The sequence below is a fragment of the Lepisosteus oculatus genome, chromosome 3 (assembly GCF_040954835.1).
Source record: "Lepisosteus oculatus isolate fLepOcu1 chromosome 3, fLepOcu1.hap2, whole genome shotgun sequence".
NCBI lineage: Eukaryota > Metazoa > Chordata > Actinopteri > Semionotiformes > Lepisosteidae > Lepisosteus > Lepisosteus oculatus.
Window position 1 is genome coordinate 20,782,185 of NC_090698.1, and position 25,873 is coordinate 20,808,057.

Sequence of the window (25,873 nt, forward strand, 5' to 3'; positions counted from 1 at the left end):
AACACGTGTTGTCTTTTATGTTACTGGGCAAATGAAAAGTACGGTTATGTTCTCTGTTCTGGATATTCTGGGTTTAAATTAGATTTTTCAAGGTGCTGACCAGACTTTCATTTGCTCTCTAACGTTCTATACACCTGAAGACTCATTCAGCTGCACTCTTAAAAATCATTACCACACTTTAACTCAACTATCTTCTGTATGATACTCCAAACAACTCTTACTAGTTTTTCCTTTGGTGTTCCTGTATTCACACCTCCTGTATTTTTTGTGTGGGCACAATGACTAAATTATATAATTCAATTTCAGCTTGTTTTTCAATTAAAATGCCCAACATTATCTGTAACTATTGAAACCTATACAAAATATAGAAAAATATCATTGTGGTACCTACTTATTGTTGGAACAGAATTACATCAAAATACATTGTTTTAAACTTATAAAATATAAAATATATACTATAAAGGTTTGTGTAATGGCTCCATATAAATAAGTAGACATAAAGCAGTGAAAATGGAAAAAATGCCAGAGCTCTGGGTTATTACTCATCTGCTGTATACAGACGTACTGTATACTTCATATATGAAATTAAAAACTGCTTCCTTAATCTTTACTATTTGAGGGAAATAGTACAGGATTTGACCTAATTTTTTTTTTCAATAAAACACTTAGGTCATGTAGGTAAATGCTGTCTGGAAAAAAGTAAATTACCTCACAGCCTAATAGACTGATCTGTTGCTGCTATATGAACCTAAGCAAAATGTATTAAGCATTAAGCAAAATCACACAGCGTTCTCAAATCCACCAGAAAAAGGAAAATCTTTAGATGTCACGAGAGACGACGAGTGCACCTGACCACACACTGTTTGTCCTACAGAACAAAACTGTCACTGCAAGCAAATGAGCATTTTGTACAACACAGGTTTTCCTGACTTTGCACATTAATCAAACAACTTCCAAAAGAATCAAAGCAGGATTGTTTTTTATTCTCAGTTTTCAAGTACATACTCCGTCTGGTATAGTCCATGAACATGTGTTCCAACAGTCACGTCAAGCACAGTCAACTTCAGCCAGTCACTGCACTGATTTCAGGAGACATTATTTAGCTGAAATAATATTGGAATAGAAAGTAAAATCCCAACAAAACACACCTTTCAAATGAAATAATAATTTGTTCACATTTTAAAGCTTCGTTCACCAACTAGATTTCATGATTAACATAATGTTTTAGCGCCATTGACTCCAAAATGTACTGTTTGTCTGTATGTCCGTCTCCTCGGACACATTCATTATTTTCCTCTTTTTGTTCTTCTCCTTCAGGAAATCTGTGAGCAAGAAGATATTCTCTAGGATTTCCAAACAAAACATAATCATGGAAATGAAAACTGATTAATTTACCAGCCAAGATGAAATTGCAAAAACTAGGACTGGTGAACACTTAGATGATGGGAAGCCCCTTCTCGGTCCATAAAATGGCAGTGGCAGTGATGTTAAATTAATCACACTTTGTGTATGATAGCTTCATCTATGGAACTTCTAAGGCTTCTACAAATGTTCTCCCTGCCGAAAAGTGTGAGAAATGAGCATTCTATAGTCTCGGGTGACAGTGCAGCATCTATAAAGTCACACAGGAATTGTGCATATGATTCCATAAAGGCCAGAGATGGAATGCAAAAAGTGGTCTGAACATAATGTTGTTGATGAACTACACTGTTCAACACTATTTTGTATATTTGTACTTGAAAAATATGATGTTGAAACTTTGCACTAGAGAAAAAAGCCATAATTTCATTTTTACCCTAATGTTAACTTCTAAAAGTTGTAAAATCCTTATTGTATGTGTACTAATATCATTGTTTCTTATAAGACTTATTTCTACAAGGTGGTCGACCAATATTATTAACACCCTGTACATTTACTGCTTGTATTGATAATTCCTGTGCTTTGTTCTCCATACCTACTGCCTTGAAAAGAGGTGTTCTTTAGTTTCCTAAATTATCCACTGATTCTGATTACCCATGCTCCTCTTCTCCATGCACGTCTTTTCCAACTAAAGACTTTTGTGGACTTGAAAACATCTCCTGTACTCTGCAGTTGCTTAATAAGTAAAGGTACTTGCTTGGAATGTGGGTTTAGACCCATGCTGCAGACATCCCTTGTTTAAGCCTAGGTCACATAACTAGGCATATGTGACCAAAACTCACATTCACATGCATTACACATTATACAGTGTTGATGCATAACTGGTAGAAAGACAAAGGAATTAAGTTTGTCAGACAAAGTCTGCTCAGCTATTAGCTATTGAGATGGATATCAGATGCTATCAGTGATGCTTATACAAGATGCGCTGCTCTTCCATCAGTGCTAACTCTCCAGTCAGGCACTGTGGAGCCTGCAACATGACATATGATGTTTGCAGTGAACAAGATCCAAGTGTACACTGGACCAGCACTCTTTTCAATGTGATCTAGATGTTTTTACCAGAGACCCAAGTCTTAAAACAATCCACAATTAAATCTAGTGTGATTAATTTTTAACAAGAATCTAGATAAAAAAATGGGCATTTCTTATGTAATATCATCGTTTTACATAATTTAAAAATAAATCCAGCACTTCTCTCCACCTAATATTTTTTCCAGAAAGTGAATGATTCACATTTTAATTTCCATTGTATTTTTATTCTACATATTCAAAGCCCTATATTCCAGCCAACGTCTCAACACCACCATTTCTTTGTCAGCGTTTACTTCAAAATCACTTCATATTGTTAATTCAAACCAAAAAAAAAATCTTTAGTTAGCTGCTGATCCCAGTAAAATCCCTGTGGTGACCTACTCAAGTATTACAAACTAATAAGAAACAAAAATCGACATTTATCAAGATTCATATTGTTCAATATTCATATACTTTCATCAACTGCAAAAGTCGTCATCAGCCTTCAGTGTTGATTCACTGTCCATTTTCCGTGTGCCCATGTACTCTTCAAAGTTTAAAAATGGATGATTGTAGTTCTTTTCAAGCATTTTCTTCCATATTTTTACTAAAAAGGGAAAAGAAACTTTCAGGTTTTACATAATTCAAATGTCTGAAGTGTTTTCTGTACAAAGACAGTTTTTAAGTACATAGCGCTTAATATACAAAACAAAATACTAGAAAACACATGCTTTAAAACAAGCACAGTCAAAAACCAGGAAAACAATCAATTTAGCTCCCAATTCTTTTTCAGAGTGTGAAGCAGGTTTGAGGACTCATGGAACAGACTGCTTATTTTTCTGGATGTATTATACCAATTCTTGGAGAATAGGTTCATCAAACATATGCTGCATTCAGTTATATAAAGATTTGTTATGCCTTCTGATGTATATTGTATTCAGCAAAATGTTAAAACAAAAAAGTGATATACATTCTTGTACTAACATTCTAATACAAAATAACCACTCTTTACAGCAGGTATGTATGGCCCTAGATTCCCCTGAAAGGAAGATCAGTAAAACAGGAGAAACTGGTTAAAAGTGTCTTGAGATTTCTTGCACTCTTCAATCCATCAAGAATCTTACACAGGAGCAGGCTGAGCTCCACAATGCTTGAAAACCTAATTAAAAATAAATACATCTAAATGCCTAGAAGATGTAACATCAAGGAAGGGTTCTCTTACAGAGGTCAACTATGACTTCTAAAGAAGATTTCGTTTAGCAGGTGCTATGGGAGACTAGTACTTGTTACTTACTGTACTCTGGTTCCTCCATTTGAGATGGAGATGGGCTGGGAGCTGAGCCATTACTCTGCACTGCCACTGGCAAATGATTTGCAGGATAATCTCTCTGTTCGTCAGATCCATCAGAATTTTCTAAACTTGCAATCATCTCCTCATAGGCTTTTCTGGCTTCAGAGGACAGTTCAATCATTTTATGGTAATAATCCTGTGTAAAAAGTATCATTCTCTTTAGATTTAAGAGGGTGTGAAAAGGAATTTACACAGATGACTGTTACAGGCAAATTAACCATCAGCTTTATATGGCAGGGGCTACAGTACATCAATGAAAATGATGTACCTTGTATGTTATTTACTGTCATTTGCAATAAAACCATGGTTTCCACATAACCATGTACTTATTCCACCAGCATTTACAAGGTGCCTGCATAAGACTTTTTACTGTGTAATAACAGTGATTTACATTTATGTGAAGCAGCAAAATAAAAGAAGGTCAAGTCTTCCATTTCATTTCCATCTTTAAAAATTTCACAAAATTAAAAGAACAATAGTATTGTCCTCCTGCAATCATTCTTAAAGCTGTCCCAGCCAATTACTGCTCAGGAGACTTCTCACCAATAAAATACAATTACAATATATACAGTACATTATATTAATGTAAAATATTCTCTTGAATTTAAATATAGAACAAAAATCAACATTTCACCTACTGAAAGAAACCTTCTTCAATTAATTCTACCACTTTAGGTCCACATTGCAAATTTTATTTAAAAGCACAGCGGATGTGTCTTTTACTCAGTGAAAGCCTTGTGAAGTCCAAGCAACTGGATAACTGTATTTTTCTTACTGTACATCAAATGCACAGTATGACTGTGATTTCTTATCAATCACACACAATTGAAAAGTTACACACTTTCTTCCGATGGCAAATTCATAAAGGACCGTTTCAAGTATTAACAAGGTGCTCCCATGGTCACCAAGTATTTGCAAATTGTGAATGTTCTTCCACTATCTCCAAGCAGCAGGATTCTACTTCCGTTCAAATGATTAAATAAACTTTCAGTGAACCCACCTGCGCACCATCGTAATTGAAAATCCCCACCAGGCTGACAGGAACTGCCTTATTGACGCTTCTACCCAGCGCTTTGCGAGAGAGCGCAAACACAAAAGGAACATTCTGTTCTCGACATGTGTCAATAATATTGTGCAGGGCCTCATCCAAACCCCCTGCCAAAAAACAAAAACAGGCTAAGGCACGCCATTACAAAACACACAGCAGTGGGAAAAAAAAGAAAAAGAAACATTGTTAGCCACTGTTTAATGTACTTGCACATACCAACGGTAAATCTTTACTTACTGTGTCTCTTAAGTAAGACAAAGATCACCAGTGTAACAGTAGAACTTACTAAACCCAATACTTCCTGTGTAGCAATGTAATAAGGATAAACAAATCACTACCAAAGTATGAATTAAGGACTAATGACCAGCATTACTAAATAGTATTTTCTAATGATCGATTAGTTGACTCTTAATTTCTAGTCACTTCACAAAAACATCTTTCATAAATGCGGACGCAGGACAACTACCAAAAATTGTGTTAAACGCCTGAAGGTTAACTTGACACCTGAATATCAAACTGCATATGTACGCCCCAAAAAGTGGAAAAAAGACAATTATGGGGAGGCATCAAATTGACAATGCTACAAGATGCAGCGGTTTAAGCGTACAATTAAGAAATCAAAAAGTTACCTTTGGACTCTATTCTTTCACAGTTGGGAGAGATGATGACACACTTCACTTTTCGAAGCTTCAGGTGTTTAAGGACCTCCCTGAGTCCCATGACAAGCCTCCTCTTCATTCTGGCTTTCATGGGATCCTTCTGGTAGAGGCGGTCTTGAAACCGCACCAGCTCCTTCAGAAGGCTGATCACACAGTTATCCACGTCCTTACAGAGCACCTGATTGCAGTACCTTTACCATTCAAAGGGGTACGAAGAAACAAAACATGGCACCTTTATCATTTCAAAATTTAAAGAACATACAATCCATACATGTATGCCCATGTTTCTTATTTGGTTGACGGTAGCTTACTGATCCAGTTTTGCTATGTACTTCAATTACATGAGGGCAGTTGAGCGTGATCCTGCTCTAAACGTGCACTGCAAGACCACAGTGTTTCCCAAAATTAAAAAGATAAGCACCTAAGAATGAAAAAATATTAAATGATTGCTATGAAAAATGTTTTAACAGGGATCATTTACCTATGGCTATTCAATATCTGTATCTCTTCTAATGAGATAAAAATACTTGAAAAGTAATTCAGGTGGGTAGCTGCGTCAGCATGCGTAGGCTGCAAAGGAACTATGAATAGGTTTATTCCATGCTGAAAAGAGAAGAAAGAAAACATGTTTCGGCCGTGGAGCCTTCTTCAGGTGTCCACCGCCGAAATGTTGTGTTTTCTTTCTTCTCTTATCAGCATGGAATAAACCTATATTGTTACTTAAAAGTAAGATGACTAATAAATTAGAATGTGATAAAAGAAGCTATAATTAACCAAGATCTGCCACATTCAATAACTCTTGGAAAAAACAGGAGGTCATTTTGCTTTATTGTTAAACTTTCACACTGTAAATGGCTTGCTTCTGATTTTGTAACCATTTTCTCTGAAGTGTGGAAAAGGGATGTTTACAGAGAACATTTTGTCATCACCTCATTTTCTTATGCATGCCTGCTTGTTACCTGCTATAAGAAATAGATTTACATCACTTATTCCCCCACTTACTCTCTGAATCGCCTGCTGTGTATTTTGGGACGATTAGAAACTAGCTGGGATCCCAATAGAACGGCCTCCTCCGTGTCCTTTTCAAAAGAACTGGGCTCTTGTTCCTCCTGCGCTTGTTCTTCAAGCTGCTCGAAGAGAGCAGTGCTAGTTTCCTCTACAGTATCTGTAAGAAGACGTGGTGTCATATAAAGCATCTGGAATTCAAGATCCCGATCATACATGTTCATTCTTTACCAACCAAACAGTAGTTCATCAAATAACCAGTGCATTTAATTATATGATAGAATATATAAAGTACATGTTTCACTAAGATGTTTTTATCAACAACTAAATCCACAGTGTACTTACAATCTTGTTCTCAGCTGAACAGCTAAACCTTAACAACAAAATTGGCTCATGCTACAAGTATTATCGACCAAACAAGCTATTGCACATACAAGCCGAAACACTTCCACTCGTTGGCAATGATCTTACATTCCTTAGTATATTTTCTAAAAGGGAGATATCACCCATCCATTTGCTGACTGTTTTATCCAATAGAGGGAGGACAATATGAGCTATTTCCTATTGCACATATCTTGTGCCTGATCACAAGATCATCACTCGTTTCTGTCCATCGTCACACCTGCAGAACTGTGATGGTCTTGCTCGGTGCCTGGTTTCTCACATGGACCCTCGTGCTGATCTGCAGACGGCAGCAAGTCTGAGGGAGAGGGGATCAATCCACGTTCTTCCAACAGACGGCGCTGTTTTCGTTCCTCCCTTTCCTTCAGAATAATCTGGAAAAATAAGTAGTGCATACTATTAAAACTTTAAAGGTCCAGCCCTCTTCAAAGCAGAGGTATTAGTGAGTATCCACAGGTGAATGATCCTTCTAAAAAAAATTCATAGCAATCATTTCATTTTCATAAGAACAAGTAATAGGTTCATTCCATGCTGAAAAAAAGAAGGCTCCACAGCCGAAACGTTGTGTTTTCTCTCTTCTTTTTTTCAGCATGAAATGAACCTATTACTTGTTCCTTTGCAGCCTACACATGCTGACACAGCTACCCACCTGAACTATTTCATTTTCATTATCCACAACCTGGAAGATATGTTTCTACCCGAGTCCTCTCTTGTCCAAATGAGCTAAGATACTTATTTGAAAGTGCCAGGCTGTTTCGAGGCAGCTGTATGCAGCAGAATGTTCCTGAAGGAGACTGCAATAGAACTGGTCTTGGAAAGCACTTGAAAAATTGCCCCACAGCTATGCAGGCGTGAAGGTTACTATAAACACACAACTGAATGCCGAAACTCACCTTTTTGAGAGGAGTTGGCTTCTTGGGTTTTGGAACCTCTCGCTGTTTGCCTTTTTTTACCAGAGGGCTTGTTGAGTCCAGGGGATTGTGAGCCACTTTCTCAAGCTGTCTGGGGTGCTTCTTCTGTGTGGAAGGATCCTTGTGAACCACAGGAAGTGATCTTCCAACTGCAGGTACATGGTTATTCACAGGAATGAGGGTTTTTGGTCACAATGAATTATGGTATGGATATTCAAGTTTTTTACCAAATCAAAAAAACTGTGTGACACAGCTATCAAAACTTCTCATTCTGCTTCTTTGCACAAAGAGTACAAAGTCAGTTAACATTGAGTAAATACCCATACCCACAATACATTGGACATGAATTAAATGTATCCAAATTGAAAGATAAAAATACAGAGGGGGCTTACACATCATGTGCCTCATGCACTACATTTTATCATTTAAAGTGATATAGGTTTGCCCTCCCTATCACTATTTTTGCTCACATGATTAGGAAGTTTCTGTTATTTTGAATGTGCTTAATGAAGTGATGGCAAGGATGTACAAGAAACAACATGTCAGAAATGCAGGTTGCGGCCTACCTGACAATATAACTGGTTTGTGATCTTGCTTGGATTTCTGGGATTGCTGCTTCTTTTCAAGCTCTGCCAGCATATTTCCTAGGTCCAACTGCACAGGGACCTTACTCTTTTTTCCACTTGTCTTCTCAGCTTTCTTTAAAAAAAGAGAGCACAATGAAAAAATCTTATTAATGAAGTTATGATATGTAAATAAACTTTTACAAATGAAAACACAGTAACATTCATCATGATAGAATAAATTCATTAGAAATATTTGAAGAGATGGTTTACATTTAAACTCACATGCACAATGTATTCTGTACTTAAAAGCATTTTCCTCCATAAGAAAATCTACTTTTCATAGTTTGAAAATAAATGTATAAGTCTGATGGGGACAGTATACCAAAAGCGATCCTGCTACCAAATGTGAATAATTTCTTTACTGTTAACAGTAACCTGTTTATTTGTCTACCAATACATTTAAGTAAAATTAAATATGATTTTATATGGAGTTGTAAAAAGTATACCAATTGCTTTTCAGTCTTTCCTGAATATTCATCACTTCCTACTTCAATGTATATTTCAATTTCAATATTCACGGCTACAACTCATTGAACAGTTCAGAAACTGGACCAGCTACTGCCACCTGCTGGTAGAAAGTTAGAGTATTGTTGGTCCTGGCCTTTAGGTCTCAGAAACGCAGGGTTCTGGGCTTCAATCTGAGATCCGAAAGAGATGACTGAGCAAATTATTTCAATTAACTTAATAACATTTATCGAAGGAGATAAAATAAGTAACAGCTCAAAAGGACAGAAAATTTCTGCATACCTGAATGTCATTAAACCTTTCAACAAAACTGTGCTTAATTTTAACACAACTACAGGAAATGTCAATTATGTTGTTAGTTGCTTGTTCTCTTCTTTAAACAAATGTAAGAAAATAATATTTTAACTATTTTGATGTGTACACAAATTTCAAAACCTTAAGGGAATTTACTCTAATTTATGAGATTTATTAATATGGTGTTTATTCCTTATTGACAATTCTAATGAGTTAACATTAATGTTGTAAAGTTACCGGTGTAGTTAGAAACAAGCGTAGTGCATCATATCATATTGTATCAATGGTATTACTTCCTGTCTGGTTGCTGAGGGTTTATCAGATCCCAATAAGTAATAATAGTATAGGCAGGTTCTTCTCCAGTGACTACCTGTCCCTTTGCCTCTGTGCATTGAGGCTGATGTGCCGGAGTCTTGTCTTTCCTCGTGCTCACTGATGGCTCGGCAGCAGGAGTTGCAGAACTAAGAGGAGAGGTGCCTTTGCTCTCAGCAACCTGCTCACAAAATTAAATGAAAACATTAAAATTTTTAAGATTGGGGCAGAGAAAGGGGGAGTGAGAAAAACCTGGAACATAGCAAGTAACAATGAAAATGACGAACGTTGACACCTTTCAGTCTTCCAACATTGGTGGCCAATAAAGGGGCTGGCAAATTGTCTCAAGGTAAATTTGAACAAAGAAAGTACAGGGTTAGTCTAAATGTTGTTGACGAGTATAACTGCCAATTATTTTACTCAAGTTTTGTTTTCTCCTCCGCAGATGGTAAAGGATTGTAAGGTAACTATTTGAAACTTTGATATTTATGCTTTCGTTTGAAACCTTTTTTTTGTTACAGTAACCCATGCAGTTAATTTGTAATAATAAACTGTCAAAAGGTGTTAACAGCATTTTGACTAACCCTGTTATATCTAAACCTTTGTGCCTTAGAATTAATACATTAAAACACTTTTTGGATTCCAATGAAACATTGCACAGATATTTCCCAAAATTAACAGTAAAGTTAAAAGTAACAGCATACACGTTATGCTTTTATTTGATTTGAGGTAGACTGAGAAAAGTCAGTATGCAGTTGTTAAGGAGTGTAAAAAAGACACTTTTTCTACCTAGGTGTTTCATTTTTGCAGTGCTATGCTACTTTGTTTTAAATAAAATGGCACAACATTTCTTCTTTTAAAAATTTGATATTGATATAGAAACAAACTTGAAATGAAATGCATGAATAGTAGTGTGGTGTTTGCTGCTTTCCTGATTGACTTCACAGATTCATTTCCAAAGATGTTAGGAATAAATTACTCCAATCATCTATTTTAAACCAGTTCCTTTGATGATCAAGGTAGAAGTTGATGAAGGTAAACTTGTTCCATGTAAAGTTGTACATTACTGAAATTACACCAATGATGCATTTTGAAATGTTTTTTTTTTTTCAGAAAGGTAATGTTAATTAGTCATTTAGGCTCCTAACAGCATGCATCATAAAAGCAGAAAAATGTATTCAGCAGGAAAATACATTATAAGATGAGACCTTCCGCACTTCAGAAAGTTCTTTACCTCTTTACTCCTCTTTGTTATGTTGATGAAGGAGAGGAGTGGGTAAGTTGCAGTGCTGTGTGCTTTGGTAGAACTGACAAAGGCAACACCCAAATCTGGAAACTCTTCTTCATCCTGTGAGAAAGACATGTGTTTTAGGGTGTACAGTGCAAAAAACCATTACAAAACTGCAGATTCTGCCATCATCTAGGTCTGCTTCTCCACTTGTCACTGTACACAATTCAATAGAAATATTCTGGAAAAACAAAACAGAAGTTTTGTTTTTCCACCTGGGTGATGCACAACAGCTATCCTATGCCAATAGCCCCAATACACAGCAGATCAAGAGGAGACATGAAATTACTTCAGCAGCTGAATAAAGAATACATTTAGGCAGGCCAGACTACACAAGCCCAGAGTGGAATCTAGGGAGGACACCAGAGAACACCCCTACCCTTAAAGACAGTGCCATGGGATTGGTTATGCCAGATAAACAGAACCTTGATGTCACCTACTGGTCAACCTGCACCACTTACAGCAGTAATCTGGGTTTTAAATGGGAGGTATCCCATCCCAGTACTGACCATGCCCAAGTGTGCTTAGCTAACAAGATCTCATAAGATCAAGCAACATGGTGGTATCACTGTTGTTGACAACAATGATCATCATTCCCACAAAACACTGACTGGTAGTTAATTTGTTCCTCAAAAAAAAAAGATTAGCTTAGTATAAATACATGTGAACTTTATACAATTAGGTATTTCCACTGCCAACACCTCATCAAGCTGCCAGAAAATGTGTGAATCCTATATTGGCCTTATCTGTCATCTCTGGGTTTATGAAAGACCACCTCCAACTGTGAGGGGTGGCTAATAGACTTCTAAAGGTTTATGCTTACCAATTGAGCAGTATCTTAAGATACTCACATTAACTTATTTTACCAAACAAGAGGAAGCTTATATTCTTGGTCTTTCTATATAAGTATTCATGTTTCAATTGGACAATCTCCTGTGACTAAAGGGTTATGTCACTCAAAGGTTAAGGGCTGTCGACAAATACAACTCCACTAGATAGAAATGCAAAAAATGACATTTTCATACTTGGGTTAAATAATTTAAGATTTCTATTCACGGAGAGTTCTAAATGTAAAAAAAACAACCGAGAAGCTTTATTATCCAATTAGCAACACTGCAGTGCTTTATGTTGTTTCATAACTTGTGAAACACCATTGCAACTTTTCACCTCAACACCTACTCCAGCAGACACCCTTTTTTGTATTTGCTTGATCCTTGACTCTTGGTCCTCATAAACCATTTTTGTTGAGTATTTTATGTGCATGTAACTTCTAACCCATAACATTGAGGAAATTAAATATTTAAGGGAAAATATCTACATTATGATCATAATTCTGTTCTCAAAAACATGAAACATCCCCCTCTAGTGATGGCAAATGACTTTCAAATATGGTTTGAGCAGTAAAACAAAAATGTTCAAGTCCTTTTTCTTTTTATGCTGGCTACAATATTTTACATGTTTTACATACTCTCCCCAAATAATTTGGAAACATTCAAATCAAATACTATATAAACCATAAGTAACCTTATTAAAACTACTGTATGTGCAGTTACAATAGTTTCAGTTGCTGTTTGTCACTATACTCAGAACTACAGCTGTGAGCTCTTCAAAAGTAATAAAAAGTTTAAACTGGTGTAGTCTAGTTCATAGATCTCTACTTTCTAAGATATCTGAGTTGTACATATCTTTTAAAGTGACCACTTTTGAAATAGAGGATGTTACAGTGCACAAAGTGTACAAAAGCATTAAGACTGTGTCATGCACCATCAATGGATCTCAGGCCTCATTACTAGTCAACCTCAGTCAATCGTAAATATTAATGTATAATAGTTTATATCATTTTTTTAAAAAGAAAAAGAGAGGTGATGTAAAGGAAATGGTTTCCATTGCCTATCAAAAGAAGATAATTATCCCCTTGTATTCTTGTTACACAAATATCAACCCAATATGCCAAAGGCTCTAGCTACCTCCAAATTACCTAATGCAAACATAAAATCAAGATTTCAGATAATCTGTGGCCATGTTCTAATAATCACCTAATCAAATACTATGACGCAAGTCACATATATATATAAACCAATATGCTTTGATGTTAGCATGTGATTTTCATTTTCTTGTGGCTTAAAAAAGATGCAAAATGTATAGTTTTCCTTCATGAAAGGAGCTAAATACAAGAAACTCAGTTGGCAGTCACTGCTCTGTGGAGTCTGTAAACTAAGAGACAGTAAATAATTAACTGTCCGTTAGAAGAGCAAATAATCCTACAGGAGAAAAATACCAGGTTTACTTATTACTCAGCTGTTGTTTACTGCCCTGGTTCAAAAGCATTTCAAGGTTTATTGCTAAACCATAGTCTTGCGCCCAAAACTTCAATATTTTCCACATCCTGAAAGCTGTTTAATTTTAACTTTTTCAAAGATATTTTTTTAATCTGAAGTTTTAATCAACAAAGAGACTTTTACAATGTCATATCATTTTCACTTTGTTTACAAATTATCAACTGAAAGTTTCAAACCATTCCAAGGTTGAAATGAACTATTTTAAGAACTTAAGAATTTAACTTATAGTGGTATGAAATTAATGTCACATAAACAAACACAGATTAATAGAATAAGATAAAAGCTTCTGTTATTCAATTCAAAATAATGTATTTGTCATCAGGATGGCAACTTAAGCAATTTAAGTTATAAGGTGGTAGTATAGTTAAGAGAGTTAAACTGAACTAAGCAATACAAATTTGCCACTTGCTGAAAAAAAACAAGTGAAGGAGTGATAAGTAGCCTGGGTGTCAAACCTTTTGTGTGGAGAAGGTCAAGGGTCAGGTGAGAGAAACAGGTAAGATAAAACAAAGAGCCTCTTTCCCTTTCCTAACTGCAAATATGTAGTTTTGGGGACAAAATTGAGGTAAACTGGTAATGGCATATAAGCTACAGAAAACTTGTGTTCTCTAACTCTTAGCACCAATGCATCTCAAAACAGGTTTCCAGGCAGCTCTGCTGTTGTAATATTTTCAAAATGTAAAGCCAGTTAGGCTGTCTCTGCAACAGCTGCAGTAAAGGCTGAGGAGTTTTCGTATTCCAAGTTTCTTGCTCACCTAAAACAAAGGGTGTATTGTTAAACAAAAAAAACACATGCAGGATATAAGCAGCTTTTCTACTCGTACCTCAAACTTTGGGGGCTCCTGAACAACAACAGGGGACTCAGGCTGATTGCTTTCTGCTGCATCACAAGGCTTTTTGGCCTTTTTCTTTCTTTTCTTTTTCTTCTCAGAGACTTGCTGCAGTTCACCTTCAGATGATTTGCTCCGATTCTGTGGGATAAGAAAAACAAATTTGGCTTCTGCAAAACATACAGAAACAGAAATGCGCATAAAAATGTTTTGCAAGTGTAAAGAAAGAAATGGGCGTCTCAATTGGAATGAGAATTGAGTTCTTTGCTCTGGAAAAGTAAGAGACAATTGGACTGGGTCAATCAGACACAGAGGCTGCAGATAGCAAGCACAGATGGCTATACAACTTCCACTGCACATCAGCTTCAGACCTTTCAGGTTTGTTTAGGTGCTGGACCTTACAGAAAGTGTTCCGGTCAAGTGATAGAGCAACTGTGCACTGCTCAGGATAAGAGGCTGGATGGGTGAGGATCCTATCTGGTCAGTGTGGTGAGTTACTGATTCACAGGCCACTAACTCAATGAGGAGAACTTTACAGTGGGATTAACTGTGTTTGCAGACAGAAATATATTTTACAGTAGACACAATTAATGTGTTTTCTCCTCAGAAAGTTAAAAGAAGAATGCATTCCCTATATGGCAGCAGGGTACATGACATCAAATGTGTGGTTTTCTTTTTTTAAATGAACACTGTAACATAAGTTAGAAGTTACTTGTTGTAAGAGTTGTGTCTTCTCATAAAAGCAAAGAGAAAATGCTTGAAGGAACAAAAATGAAACTTCACAAAGACGTGGAAGTGTGGTTTTGTGACGTTTTTATCTGTATCAAAAGCCGACTGTCCAATGATAGCAAACCAGCCACTGATACAGTATCCCTACACCACACACTGTATTGTACCTGTGAAGTGGCAGAGTTCTGTTGTAGAGGCTGACTGGCAGGTTTTTTGGGGATGTCCCTCTGTGGTGGCTGAGAAGCAATGGTGGCCCAGGATGATGGAGAATTTGCTGAGATGCACAAGTTTGGCTCTGGAAACTGATCTGATACAATCAAGGCAATTTGTTAAAAATACAGATAAGACTCAATATTGTCATCAAAATGACCATGCAGCAACAAAGCAAAGATGTTCTACTATTTTTTTTTCCCACAGTAATAGGCAATCATCCTCCTTTGATTTCTGGATAATACTAAGCATTTCGTTACTGTTCGTATTACAGTTCATATTCACCACAGAGGTGGGTATTGTGGAATGCCATTGTGCACACACAGCTTCTTCTGTAGTTTTCTCTTTGGCAATCCTCCACTATTTTTCCATTCTGCGGCATTGCTAAGAGCATTAATGCAGAGCAGCAAAACTGGCTCATCAATACATTGTAAATTTCCCTCATTCTGGTATTTTCCAGTTGTTTATGGGAAGGTCAAACCTGTGTTTGCATCACAAATTAGGCTTTCACAAAACTGTGTCAAACAAGATCCTATTGCAATTAATTCCAAATACACAAAGACGATGGGAAACGGTTGGAGAGCTGCACATCCTAGTGGTTAGGAAGTCTTCATGCTCTTCATGGAGAGCCACATGCATGTAGAGTGCACAAACCTTCAGTTTTGGACAGCACCAAAATGGTGTGTGGAGATACCCTGACCTCTTTACAAAACCAAAGAGGGGTTTACATATAGTAGAAGCCTATCTGACAGAAAAGAGAGATGTAGAATTTAAGTGGCACTTCCAAGAGCCATTTGCAGAATTGGCTGATCTCTATAGCCTTTTCTTTAATGATTTTGTGCTAATTGGTTTTTAATTTCCATTTATCAGTCTCTTTTTTTAAAATTCACATAGGGGTGATGAGATGAAATGTGTTAACATGTACTGTGTTTTAGGGAGGTTATGACCAAATGGAAATACAGCTGCGCTAATGTAAATCCTGCAACATGTGGTACTGAAGTTACACTGTATTTGAATTTAGTACTTATAGTACTTTTAGTAGTAATTTTGCACCATGCATTATTCAATTTTCCCTAGATTAACTTTACTTATATATACAATATATTTTTAGTCTATCCAGAAAGTTCTTGCAACAAAGTAATTTTTAGATTAATTGGTCTGTTACAACATTTTCTGCTTCTAATAAAAAAACAGCACAGGAAAAATACATTACATTGCTAATCACATACATCTGTCATTGATGTGCATGAGAAGTTAAAAGACATGCAAAAGAGAGAATTACAACACAATACAATTGTAAAGTGAGGATCATATAGGAAATTAAGGATGGAGATGATTTTTCATATGATCTACAATGTATCCAGTCACCCTTAAAAAAATATAAATATGGTTTATTTTTATTTAGATAATCAATGTTAAATACAAACTTTGTTTCCCTTCACCTGAAAACAGATATAATAATAATAATAATAATAATAATAATAATAATAATAATAATAATAATAATTGCTTACACTATATAGCGCTTTTCTGGACACTCCACTCAAAGCGCTTTACAGGTATGGGGACTCCCCTCCACCACCACCAATGTGCAGCATCCACCTGGATGATGTGACGGCAGCCATAATGCGCCAGAACGCTCACCACACATCAGCTATTAGTGGGGAGGAGAGCAGTGTAATGAAGCCAATTCATAGATGGGGATTATTAGGAGGCCATGATTGGTAAGGGCCAATGGGAAATCTGGCCAGGACGCTGGGGTTACACCCCTACTCTTTTTGAGAAACGCCCTGGGATATTTAATGACCACAGAGAGTCAGGACCTCGGTTTTAGGTCTCATCCGAAGGACGGGGCCTGTTTACAGTATAGTGTCCCCGTTACTATACTGGGGCATTAGGACCCACATGGACCGTAGGGTGAGCGTCCCCTGCTGACCCCACTAACACCTCTTCCAGGAGCAACCTTAGTTTTTCCCAGGAGGTCTCTCATCCAACTACTGACCAGGCTCACACCTGCTTAGCTTCAGTGGGTTGCCAGTTATGAGTTGCAGGGTAATATGGCTGCTGGCAAGATATGACTGATAAAGAATGGTTCATTTCTGGTTTCTAAACATATCCATATGTTGTGAACCTGGTTCACACTAAAGTCAAGAGCAAGGTATTTTAATACATGTATTACCCAGATACTAGTATTTTATAACGCATATGATTCAAAACAGAAAAATAAACACATCCCCCTGTCCCTCCCACCTTAAAATGCAAACTACTTTGATTGTAACTACTTTTTATATCAGGATTTATATATTCAATATTTTTATTTAATTTTATGTAGTACTTTAGTATGGGTGTTCTTAAAAAAAAAAAGCAGGTTTCTTTTTGTCATAGCACTCCATTCACATTTACATCACTACCTTCGGAAGATGCTAATGGCATGTCCACACTATTACCAGCAGAACTGCACTGAAGGGGGTCAGTAGTTTCTTCTTTCCTCACACAATATTTCTAATGATAAACAACAGAAAAGTATTATTTCCCAGGGAATACAGAAACCATACTTTCTCCAATAGGCAATTTCAAGACATGAATAAGTAATATCATGAACACTTTCGGGCAAATAATGAATATATATACAGTATATGGAAAATGAATACTGAAGTAAAAAAACACAGGGGGTAAAATGTTAATTCACTGAGAATTCAAGCAATGATTAATATGCCAACCTTGTGAACAGGGAACACTGCGCACTCTTTCTGGACCAGGTCTGTTGGCCTGTCAGACGTTTGTGGACTCACCTGCTCTCTCTGGACACTGACAGCAGCAGACTCCAGCTGTGGAAAATCTGAAAGCTTCACTTCAAATGCAGCAGCTTCTCTTGGCTGCGGCCTGGACCTCTCCACTATCTTTGGCGCTGATTTTCGACCTCTGTTGCCTGAAAAAATGTTGAGTTGAGAGAATATGCTGTTTGTGAGAAACAGGGAGTCAGCCCCAGTGTCCTTGCTAAATTTCATTTTGGACTTGCACCTTCTGGCCTCATTCAGCTGGTGAAGTAGATTCTCACCATGTCTGCTGTGTAGTGGGGATGCGGGCACATAATTGTTGCGTGTCACTAATCAGGAAGATGAATCAGGACACCTCCTCTATTGCAGTCACTCTGCGATTCTTTGGTAAGGACTATATAAATGCAATTATTAATTACACTTTAAAAAAAAAAACAATCTTTCTGTTTCATTCTTAACATTAACACATTAATAGGTTTGTGTGGGTGGGAGAGTGTTTCTGAATTCTGCAAAAGCTTTTATACTGGAGGCCAGTATTTCTGGGAAAGCTCTGGAGGTGAGAGAAATGTTAGGGTTTCACAGAAATATACAGATTGATCCTTCTTTTTCTAATTCATACTAGATCATGAAATTTAAGCCTAGATCATTCTATTAAACCAAATGTATAGCATGAACAAGTTGGGTTTCCTCTACATATTATTCATGATAAAAAACAAGTCATTATCACCAATATGGCCTGTGATCACATGAAAATAGAAGACTCGCAAAACAATGACCAAAAGACAGAAGGCCTTTAAGCCTCTTGAAAGTGAAACTATTTCAAATCTGTGAAATAAAGCTTCCACTTCTACAAAACCTAACTGCACCTTTCACAGAACAGCAATTCTGCAGTGTAGAAGACTGTAAATAACTGAATACTAATCAATGCCATCAGAATGTCTTCTAAAACATTTACCCAGTTTCTTTGGGCTACATTCCCCTGTCATTCCTTCAGACGGTCTTCCCGTCACCCCATGTCCCACAGGACCTGGTTCAGTACTTGACCATGGTGCCTGCAAATAAGAAATAAGTATTAAGGGAACTGAGCTGTGGAAAGGCCTTCAGCAATCTGACAGAATCATATGGGGGAAACACCAAGCACAGAATTGAATAGAAGAAAACGTTAAGGTACACCTACTTCTCAGCACCTTAAGCATTTGGATGCCATCGCAACTTTGAAAAAAATACTCTCCTAATCAGTGGAAATATAAGATTTTGCCAAAGGGAATGCCTTCAATGGCAACAATTCAATGTTGTTCAATGCCAGCAAACAAAAGTACTGCTTGGAAACTAAGTAGAAAGCCGATCAACTGCAAAATTGGCTACTTTACGACACTGGACTGCTAATATTGTGCAAAAATGATTCACTTTTATGTAACATTTATAAAACGGCATGTTCTAGACATTGGAAAAGCCAACTGCCTCTCATATTCTAGGGAGCACACAACCTTTTTCTTTTCGGAAGATTGCAGCTGCTCTGAACTGACCCTTCTGGACTGTTTGCCGGACAGGGTCTCTTGTTCTTGTGTGGCTTTTTTGCCTCGACGGGTGCTGCTGTATTTTTTGGGGGAGCCATCTTCATTGGGGATGTGTTTACTTTGAACTCTGGGGTGACAAGTAGGAAGTGAAGAAGAGGCCGTAGGTGACGATGGGCCCATTATGTCCGGACCCGATGGGCACTGAGGTTTCCTTTCCCTGCCATTTTTTTCAAAGGAGTGAAGTCCACTAAAGACAAAAAAGACAATGAGTGGTTTCCATGTCTTAAATTGCTGACATTTTTGTAACAGAATGAAAAATGTGCACCATGTCTCCTTCAGGGACTTGATAGTACTTTATTTAATGCAGGCCAAATCTGTAATTTGTAAATGAGGATATACAAAAACAATACCAGAGCTATCTCTGAGCTTCAACAAGTGTCTTAAAGCACCAACATAGAGAACATAGAGACTTTCTGGAAGTTATATCCAATCCAGCTCCTTAGAATAGTCTCCTTAACTGCAGTCATTCACGCTAACAAAACGTGTTTGTGGAGCACTGATAGTGTTAATTGAGATACATCAGAGAGTATCTCAGAACATCTGGGGACTGGGGAAGAAGAGTAACAGATATACCTGTACAGCTTAATGCAGACCCTACATATTTCCAAATTGCATTAATTTGGGGGAATTCACAAAAGAAGTAAGTGCATGCCCATTACCTTACAGATTATGAACTTGTTTTGGAGCTGTTAATCTGCTGTGTCTGAAGAATTTGCAGTTTATTCCACATAAATGACAGCTAGGTATCAGCAGAATGGCATGATGCTTAATAAAACTCAAAACTGGCTATTATAAATTCCAAACATACTGTATTCTGATCTGTACTATACCCTTACTTTAACCATTTTCATTTTACTCATTGAGGACACTTTCTCTTGGGATTCCACTTATCTATGAAAATACAAGATGTTGTTGTGTGGAAACAAATTCACAGATGTCAAGTAAATGGGATAAATTAAATAAGGGATACCCACCTTCCCACACCAGGCTCTTGGACACAGAGACGGGCTGACGATGCAGAGTCTGGAATCTCACTGATTTTGAGAGGTTGAGCTCCAGGTTCCTTCAGGATTCGTTTGGGCACAAATGTTTCAACTTCAGGTGACAGCTTGCTTGCCTGCTAAAATATTATTTAAAAAGCTGCACTGTAAATATTCACAATATAAATAATACACATGTAAATATCTTTAGACCATTATACTTGAATTATGTTAATATGGTTTTCAGTGTTGTGTAATAGAACATACTAAAAATGCTAAGAAATTCGTATTGGTAGTGATTTGGTCTAGGGCATTTTCTCTTCTTTGTTACACAAGAAGTCAAAAGGTTTAATATCATGAGTAAACACAGGCTCGGAAATGTACTGTTGCCTTTCATTTGAAAATATTATTCAAATGCACCCGGGTATCAATTACATATTTTCTATTCTATTCAAAACTACACTACAGTTTCTCTTCATTCCTTAAGATACGTAGAACGTCACTTCTTTTTTTTTAACTAGGTAGACAATAGTTAAACGTAACATATTTTAAAGTACTCGGATATAAACGTGACACTTGCTCTCAAGTACAAAAGATACAAATGGTGTACAAGTATGTCACAAATTCCAGCGTTGCAGTCCATAGAAAGTTATCGAAAACACTGTTCAACTTTGAACATTACGAATGGCATAAAAAACAGTTTTTCTCCTCTTTTACAGTCAATAATAAAAAATAATAAAATGAGAGAAGGTCGCTAAAATATGCATGTAATCAGTGATAATTATTTTAACTGGGAAACGAGATAGTTTCGTCTTAACTTCCTAGGCTTTTGCAAAAACCTGTTGAGAGGTTCCAGCTGGGCAAACTCCTGACTCACACAGTGACCCGTAGCTCAGTCATGTGCTGCGGTTCATTCTTACAGGCTTTTATTGTGTTGATCCACTTTAATTTATTTGCGAAACATTACTAAATGCCTTCCAAAGCATTGCGTTCAAAGAACATATGTGAACCACATTTTCATTGCAAAAATATTCTATAAAAACGATGCGTCAAAATGTTTAAAGCTACCTGAATCATTTGGTTGTAACATGTAACTCGACGTTACTTTTCTACAGATAGTCTGTCCGTAGCTCATCTAAGGCTGTAAATTACTGCAAGATAGTTTAATATGCGTATTTTTTAAAACCGAGGTGACAACAGCATCCAACATACATTCTGAAAATATTTGAAGTTTTCACAATAGTAAATATAATACTGTAAAACTTTAAAATGCCGTGAATTTTGATGTTACAAGAAGAAACGTACATATATTATACGGTACCTTGTTTTGTGCGTGTGCTTCAGATTTCATGATTTCTAATGGTGCAACATCAGAGGTCCATTTTCACATTGTTGACTAACAAACGATACTTCCTTAACCTTATTCCATCATCCCTGCTTTTCTACGGCTTGCTACTACGGCAGAGCAGCAGGGACAAACTGAGCTATGACTCGTAATACTTTGAAGAAGGGGGAAGTGCGTGAGGCGTACCACACTTTGAATCGAGTCGAATTCCTCATTATATTTAGACAACCGAAACGTTGTTTTTCTCTTTCCGGCATGGAATAAATCTTTACTTGTTCCTCCTCATCACGTCAAATTGATAAATCACACAAAAAGCACGCCTTTCAGTGACACACCTATGACGTGTACAACTACTTGAGCCATAGGACAGCAATAATTGTGAAAACATAACACTTTTCACTTCAAATAAATTTCGAAGGCTGTCCAATCTAACTTCCTAAATTAAGCAGATTTTATTCATTGTGATGCCCCTAAGTTTGTAAGCAGCTGTAATAAAATTGCGTGATATATTACATGTGTGCAAAAGTTTGACCAAATTGTAGGTCAAGTGAATTAAGATTTCTTCTAGATTTTACTATGATGTGAAGAGACCTAAAGGTACAGAAAACTCTTGCTGATGCACTGGTTCTTATATTCCTATTTTTAAGTTGTTACTACACAGCTTTACAGTAATTGTTTGAATTAAAGGCTTTTCTTACAAAGGAAAACGTTTAACATACAGATCAGTTAAGAACCCCAGAAGAAATGTTGAAGCTTACAAAGGGGATCGTGGTGAAGGTGGATTTAACATCCATAACCAGCAGAACTTAATCTGCGCACACAAACTAGGAATCTTACCTTTTAGATCCTTAGGAGAAACAAGACGACCCAGCCATTTAGAGAAAAGCTACTGGCGATTAGCTACTCGAATTTTCAAGACAACCATTACTTTCACTCCATGATCCACAGTCGTTCAGCAACGAGCTTATATTTGTAATTTTCAAATGTAAACATAAATCAAGATGACAAAGTAGGGTTTTGAAATGAATATCTTTTTAATTATCCGTTTTGGCAACTACTCCACACAAGTAATATTACTGTATAAAATGTAAAGTAGAAACCTTTTCAGCAATACCTGAAGATGATATCAGAAAGCTTTATTTAGAACAAACATTAAGTAGTGAGCAAGCAACTCATTACAGCAGTGAACCAATCACAAATAGTGCAAGGCACAAATATTTTGACCAAGCTGACAAGGAAGCAAAGCTGCTCATCATATAATGTTACTTTTTGAGGCAGAATAATCAGATTTTCAAATGATCAGGTATGGCGAAAACATACCACCAATCCAAAGAAGTTCACATAAGATTTCCCAAAACCCTCCCATAAGACTAATTGCAAACTCAGTGTATATATACTTAGACTTTAAAACAGAAATGTTACAAAGAAGTTGCAACTTTCCTAGTTTTGTAGTACTAAACTCATTCAGCAATGGTACATACACAATTAATGCAACCAGAACTTTATTGAAAAATGTATACCTCTACTTGAACAAGAATTTTACGTAAACAGAGGCACTTGCTTCTAACAGAGAACTGACTTTTTCCACTCCGTTCCCTTTCCCACATGTACTAAGCAGAATATCCATTTTCTCCTCTGTATTTTGACTGAGCTTTGTTGCTGTGAAGAATACAGCTCATGCGCAGGAGTTGGCAAATTTGTTGGCAAAATCCAAGTATTCACTGAATACCACAATAATGAACAATGTCCCAGAAGATTCATGTGAAGATTCCGGAAGTTCACTTTACTCTTTCTGAAGAGGTCTTCTGAACAAGAGAATGTGTGGCTCTGAAATAAGAGGGAGTGAAGTTATAATCTATTCCATATACATAGACTTTTTTCAGTATGCTACTTAATTTGTCAAAAAGCATTGATCTTTAGTCCTGGAGAGGACTTGTGCTCCTATAAAACAGGATAAGTTCGAATTCAATCAGTTTTTATTTTTCTACCTTCATCACAAAAAGTGTTTGCTTCCCTACAGCACTACAAATTATTCTTTGCTCTAAATCTACCATTTCACACAAGTCATTATGTCTTAAACTATAAAAAAAAATACAGGCTAGTAAAATTGAGGTCCAAATCTAAATCTTTTGCAGAGAATACTAAAAATTCCTTTAGACTACGTTTTCTATACATAAAGGGTTTTGATATCTGGATCTCATCAAAATGGAAAAACTGGCTGGAGTGAAACCATTCCTGGTAAAAACTGCAATTAACCTGAACATGCAAAAGCAGAAAGCCAGAACAGATTTCAGAGGGTTTAAGTGCCATAGTAAGTACAAACCAGGTTCGTGGATCATGTAGTGAACCCATCCAAGACTCTGCTGTACTCCTAACCGCCTCCATTCGTCTTCTGACATCAAGTGTGTTTTGGGTACTTGTTTTGCCAGCTCCTTGGGTAGCATTACATGCCTGTTAAAAGAAAATCAAAAACCTTTATTTATCCTGTGGTACAGACATCTCTATCTCTACTCCCGGTGATCCCCATTCCAACAGGATTATAATCAACATCTAAAGAGAAACACTAACTACAGGTGACTTATTAAATTAAGTAGGAGAAGACACTCTCGTATATATGCTGTGGGGGAAGAAGGACACCACCTACTCGTAGAAATATTAAGTGCAGATTTTATAGCATAAATATATAAAATATGTTTTCTACATTTGCAGAATACTTAAACATCCAAGGAGGTGGTAGTGAGGTTCAGTAAATAACTTATTCCTGAGAAACTATTGGCTAGTCACGTTTTAGAGTTCCACAACTCTACAGCAAAGATCTGCAGCAACACTGCTGGGGATGGACAGTACCAGCATGTATATATTTTGTCAATGTTTTAAAGTACTAGTCATCCATAAAGAACTGCAGCCAAATTCTAAAAGCTCACAAAGCATATTAAGAGAATCACTCTCACAGATATGCGATTTGATGAGTTCGCATTTGCTCTTTGTATGGGGCTTTGCAGTGATACTTGTATGCTCTTTGTATGGGGCTTTGCAGTGATATTTACACCGAGGGGATTTAAGAAACACTCAAGGAAGTCATGGGCCTGAAAAGTTCTACCAAAGAGAACAACAACATCTGCAAGTAAAGATAGAAGATCATGCTTGAAAACGACATACCCCCTGAAAATCATATTCACGGGGTGCAAAAAAGTCGACTTTTCTCTAAATAAAATGAACGATTACATATTCGGTCACTGCATTGGTAAACTGCGGAAAAGGTTTTTTTTAATCTGAAAACAGTGAAGGTGGAGCACATTCTGCTTTAGAAGGAACCAACCTAAACTGCCCTGTGATTTAGCAATTTGCTTAAAACTGCAGGTATACCATCCACCGTCTCTCTTTGATGTTTGAAAAGCCGAATCGTCGCGTTTCGCATCTCTGGTTTATTTCGTCCACAGGAAACGTGGGGAGTTTATCTGCAGGCGCCGGGAGGAAACACTGGCTGGTCTGTTTTCCGAAGTTCAGCCTGGGACCAGCAGCCTCGTTTTCTAGAAAGTTCCGGGTCTCCAACTAAACAAGCTTTTTTCAATTTTAGTTCTTATGAGTTTGAATGCTTGTACAAGAGTGGTTTCCTTTCGAATGAAGCCCGTTTGATACCGACGCTAAAAAAAAAAAATCTCCCGCATGGCGAACAGGAAAGTAACTTTCACTGACTCACCCAGCCCACAACAGAAAATAACTGTTCGCAACATGAAATCGCAGATTAAAATCGATCATTTTTTTTGTTACGTTTAACTAGCTAAAATACAAAAATACACAAAGCTTAAACATTTCTCATCAGTTTGTGTTTGTAATGAAAACAGAGACCTCCTTTCCAGCCTTCGCGCATCCACCGCGCTATACAATATAGAATAATCACTACCATTTATAAGGCTTAAATCTCACGAGTTACTATTTACCACTGTCTAGTAAATATTTTTTTTACTACAGCTACTCCTCCTCCTACCACACTATGAAGCACTGAACAAATGATAATTATTTTACCTGTATTCATAGTGGTCATCGGTATATTTATCGGAGTAGTAGATCTGCTTATGAGCCATGGCTTGAGTAAAAAATGACTGTGCTACAAAACTGGAAGCAGTAATACTTTTAAAAACGAAGCAAAATAGTAACTTCTCCACACAGCTCTGATTCCCAGTCCAACCGACACTGGTTTCAAACAGCAACAGAACTGCGAATTGAACAGCGAGAGCAAGCCTCTGATTGGACAGAGGGATGCCACGTGACATCCCTCTCCCTGCGAGAATCGC

General features: G+C 36.9%; 3 protein-coding genes across 6 annotated transcripts in view; 1 reads left to right on the top strand and 2 right to left on the bottom strand.

The window, feature by feature from the left end:
- Window positions 1-3,509, top strand: part of sema4d (sema domain, immunoglobulin domain (Ig), transmembrane domain (TM) and short cytoplasmic domain, (semaphorin) 4D) — a 73,321-nt gene extending 69,812 nt beyond the window's left edge. For both annotated transcript variants that reach the window (XM_015339701.2, XM_015339706.2), the window contains exon 20: window positions 1,318-3,509. In XM_015339701.2, the coding sequence (XP_015195187.2) occupies window positions 1,318-1,347 (30 nt within the window). In that variant the 3' untranslated portion in view covers window positions 1,348-3,509. The remainder of the gene's footprint in view (window positions 1-1,317) is intronic.
- secisbp2 (SECIS binding protein 2) lies at window positions 963-21,857 on the bottom strand. Of its 3 annotated transcripts, none has more exons than XM_015339730.2 (18): window positions 21,555-21,857; window positions 20,228-20,370; window positions 19,164-19,440; window positions 18,632-18,728; window positions 17,692-17,828; window positions 17,311-17,401; window positions 14,857-14,996; window positions 13,955-14,101; window positions 10,738-10,851; window positions 9,562-9,684; window positions 8,373-8,505; window positions 7,789-7,955; window positions 7,116-7,269; window positions 6,491-6,653; window positions 5,459-5,679; window positions 4,782-4,936; window positions 3,725-3,917; window positions 963-3,037 (listed from the first exon to the last, which is right to left on the bottom strand). In XM_015339730.2, the coding sequence occupies exons 1-18, from the start codon at window positions 21,582-21,584 to the stop codon at window positions 2,910-2,912; spliced, it is 2,613 nt and encodes an 870-aa protein (XP_015195216.2). In that variant the 5' UTR covers window positions 21,585-21,857; the 3' UTR covers window positions 963-2,909. The 3 variants fall into 3 exon arrangements, with proteins under 3 accessions (XP_015195216.2, XP_015195223.2, XP_015195210.2); XM_015339737.2 differs by having other exon boundaries at window positions 19,203-19,440; window positions 20,228-20,373; XM_015339724.2 differs by having other exon boundaries at window positions 20,228-20,373.
- A 734-nt stretch (window positions 21,858-22,591) lies between these two features.
- zgc:86839 (CKS domain-containing protein) lies at window positions 22,592-25,818 on the bottom strand. The gene is made up of 3 exons (XM_006627133.3): window positions 25,605-25,818; window positions 23,902-24,029; window positions 22,592-23,405 (listed from the first exon to the last, which is right to left on the bottom strand). The coding sequence occupies exons 1-3, from the start codon at window positions 25,661-25,663 to the stop codon at window positions 23,362-23,364; spliced, it is 231 nt and encodes a 76-aa protein (XP_006627196.1). The 5' UTR covers window positions 25,664-25,818; the 3' UTR covers window positions 22,592-23,361.
- Between the last annotated feature and the right edge of the window lie 55 nt (window positions 25,819-25,873).

Bases quoted from the DNA above. Each gene is read 5' to 3' on its own strand.
- secisbp2 (XM_015339724.2), bottom strand. From the start codon at position 21,584: ATGAAATCTGAAGCACACGCACAAAACAAG. The intron at 9,685-10,737 runs GTAAAGAACTTT...TTTTGTGAGCAG, and splicing joins TAACAAAGAGGAGTAAAGAG to GTTGCTGAGAGCAAAGGCAC. The intron at 3,038-3,724 runs GTAAGTAACAAG...TTCCCTTTTTAG, and splicing joins AATGGAGGAACCAGAGTACA to TAAAAATATGGAAGAAAATG.
- zgc:86839 (XM_006627133.3), bottom strand. From the start codon at position 25,663: ATGGCTCATAAGCAGATCTACTACTCCGATAAATATACCGATGACCAC. The intron at 24,030-25,604 runs GTAAAATAATTA...TTCTTTTAACAG, and splicing joins GATGACCACTATGAATACAG to GCATGTAATGCTACCCAAGG. The intron at 23,406-23,901 runs GTTTGTACTTAC...CTCTTATTTCAG, and splicing joins CTACATGATCCACGAACCTG to AGCCACACATTCTCTTGTTC.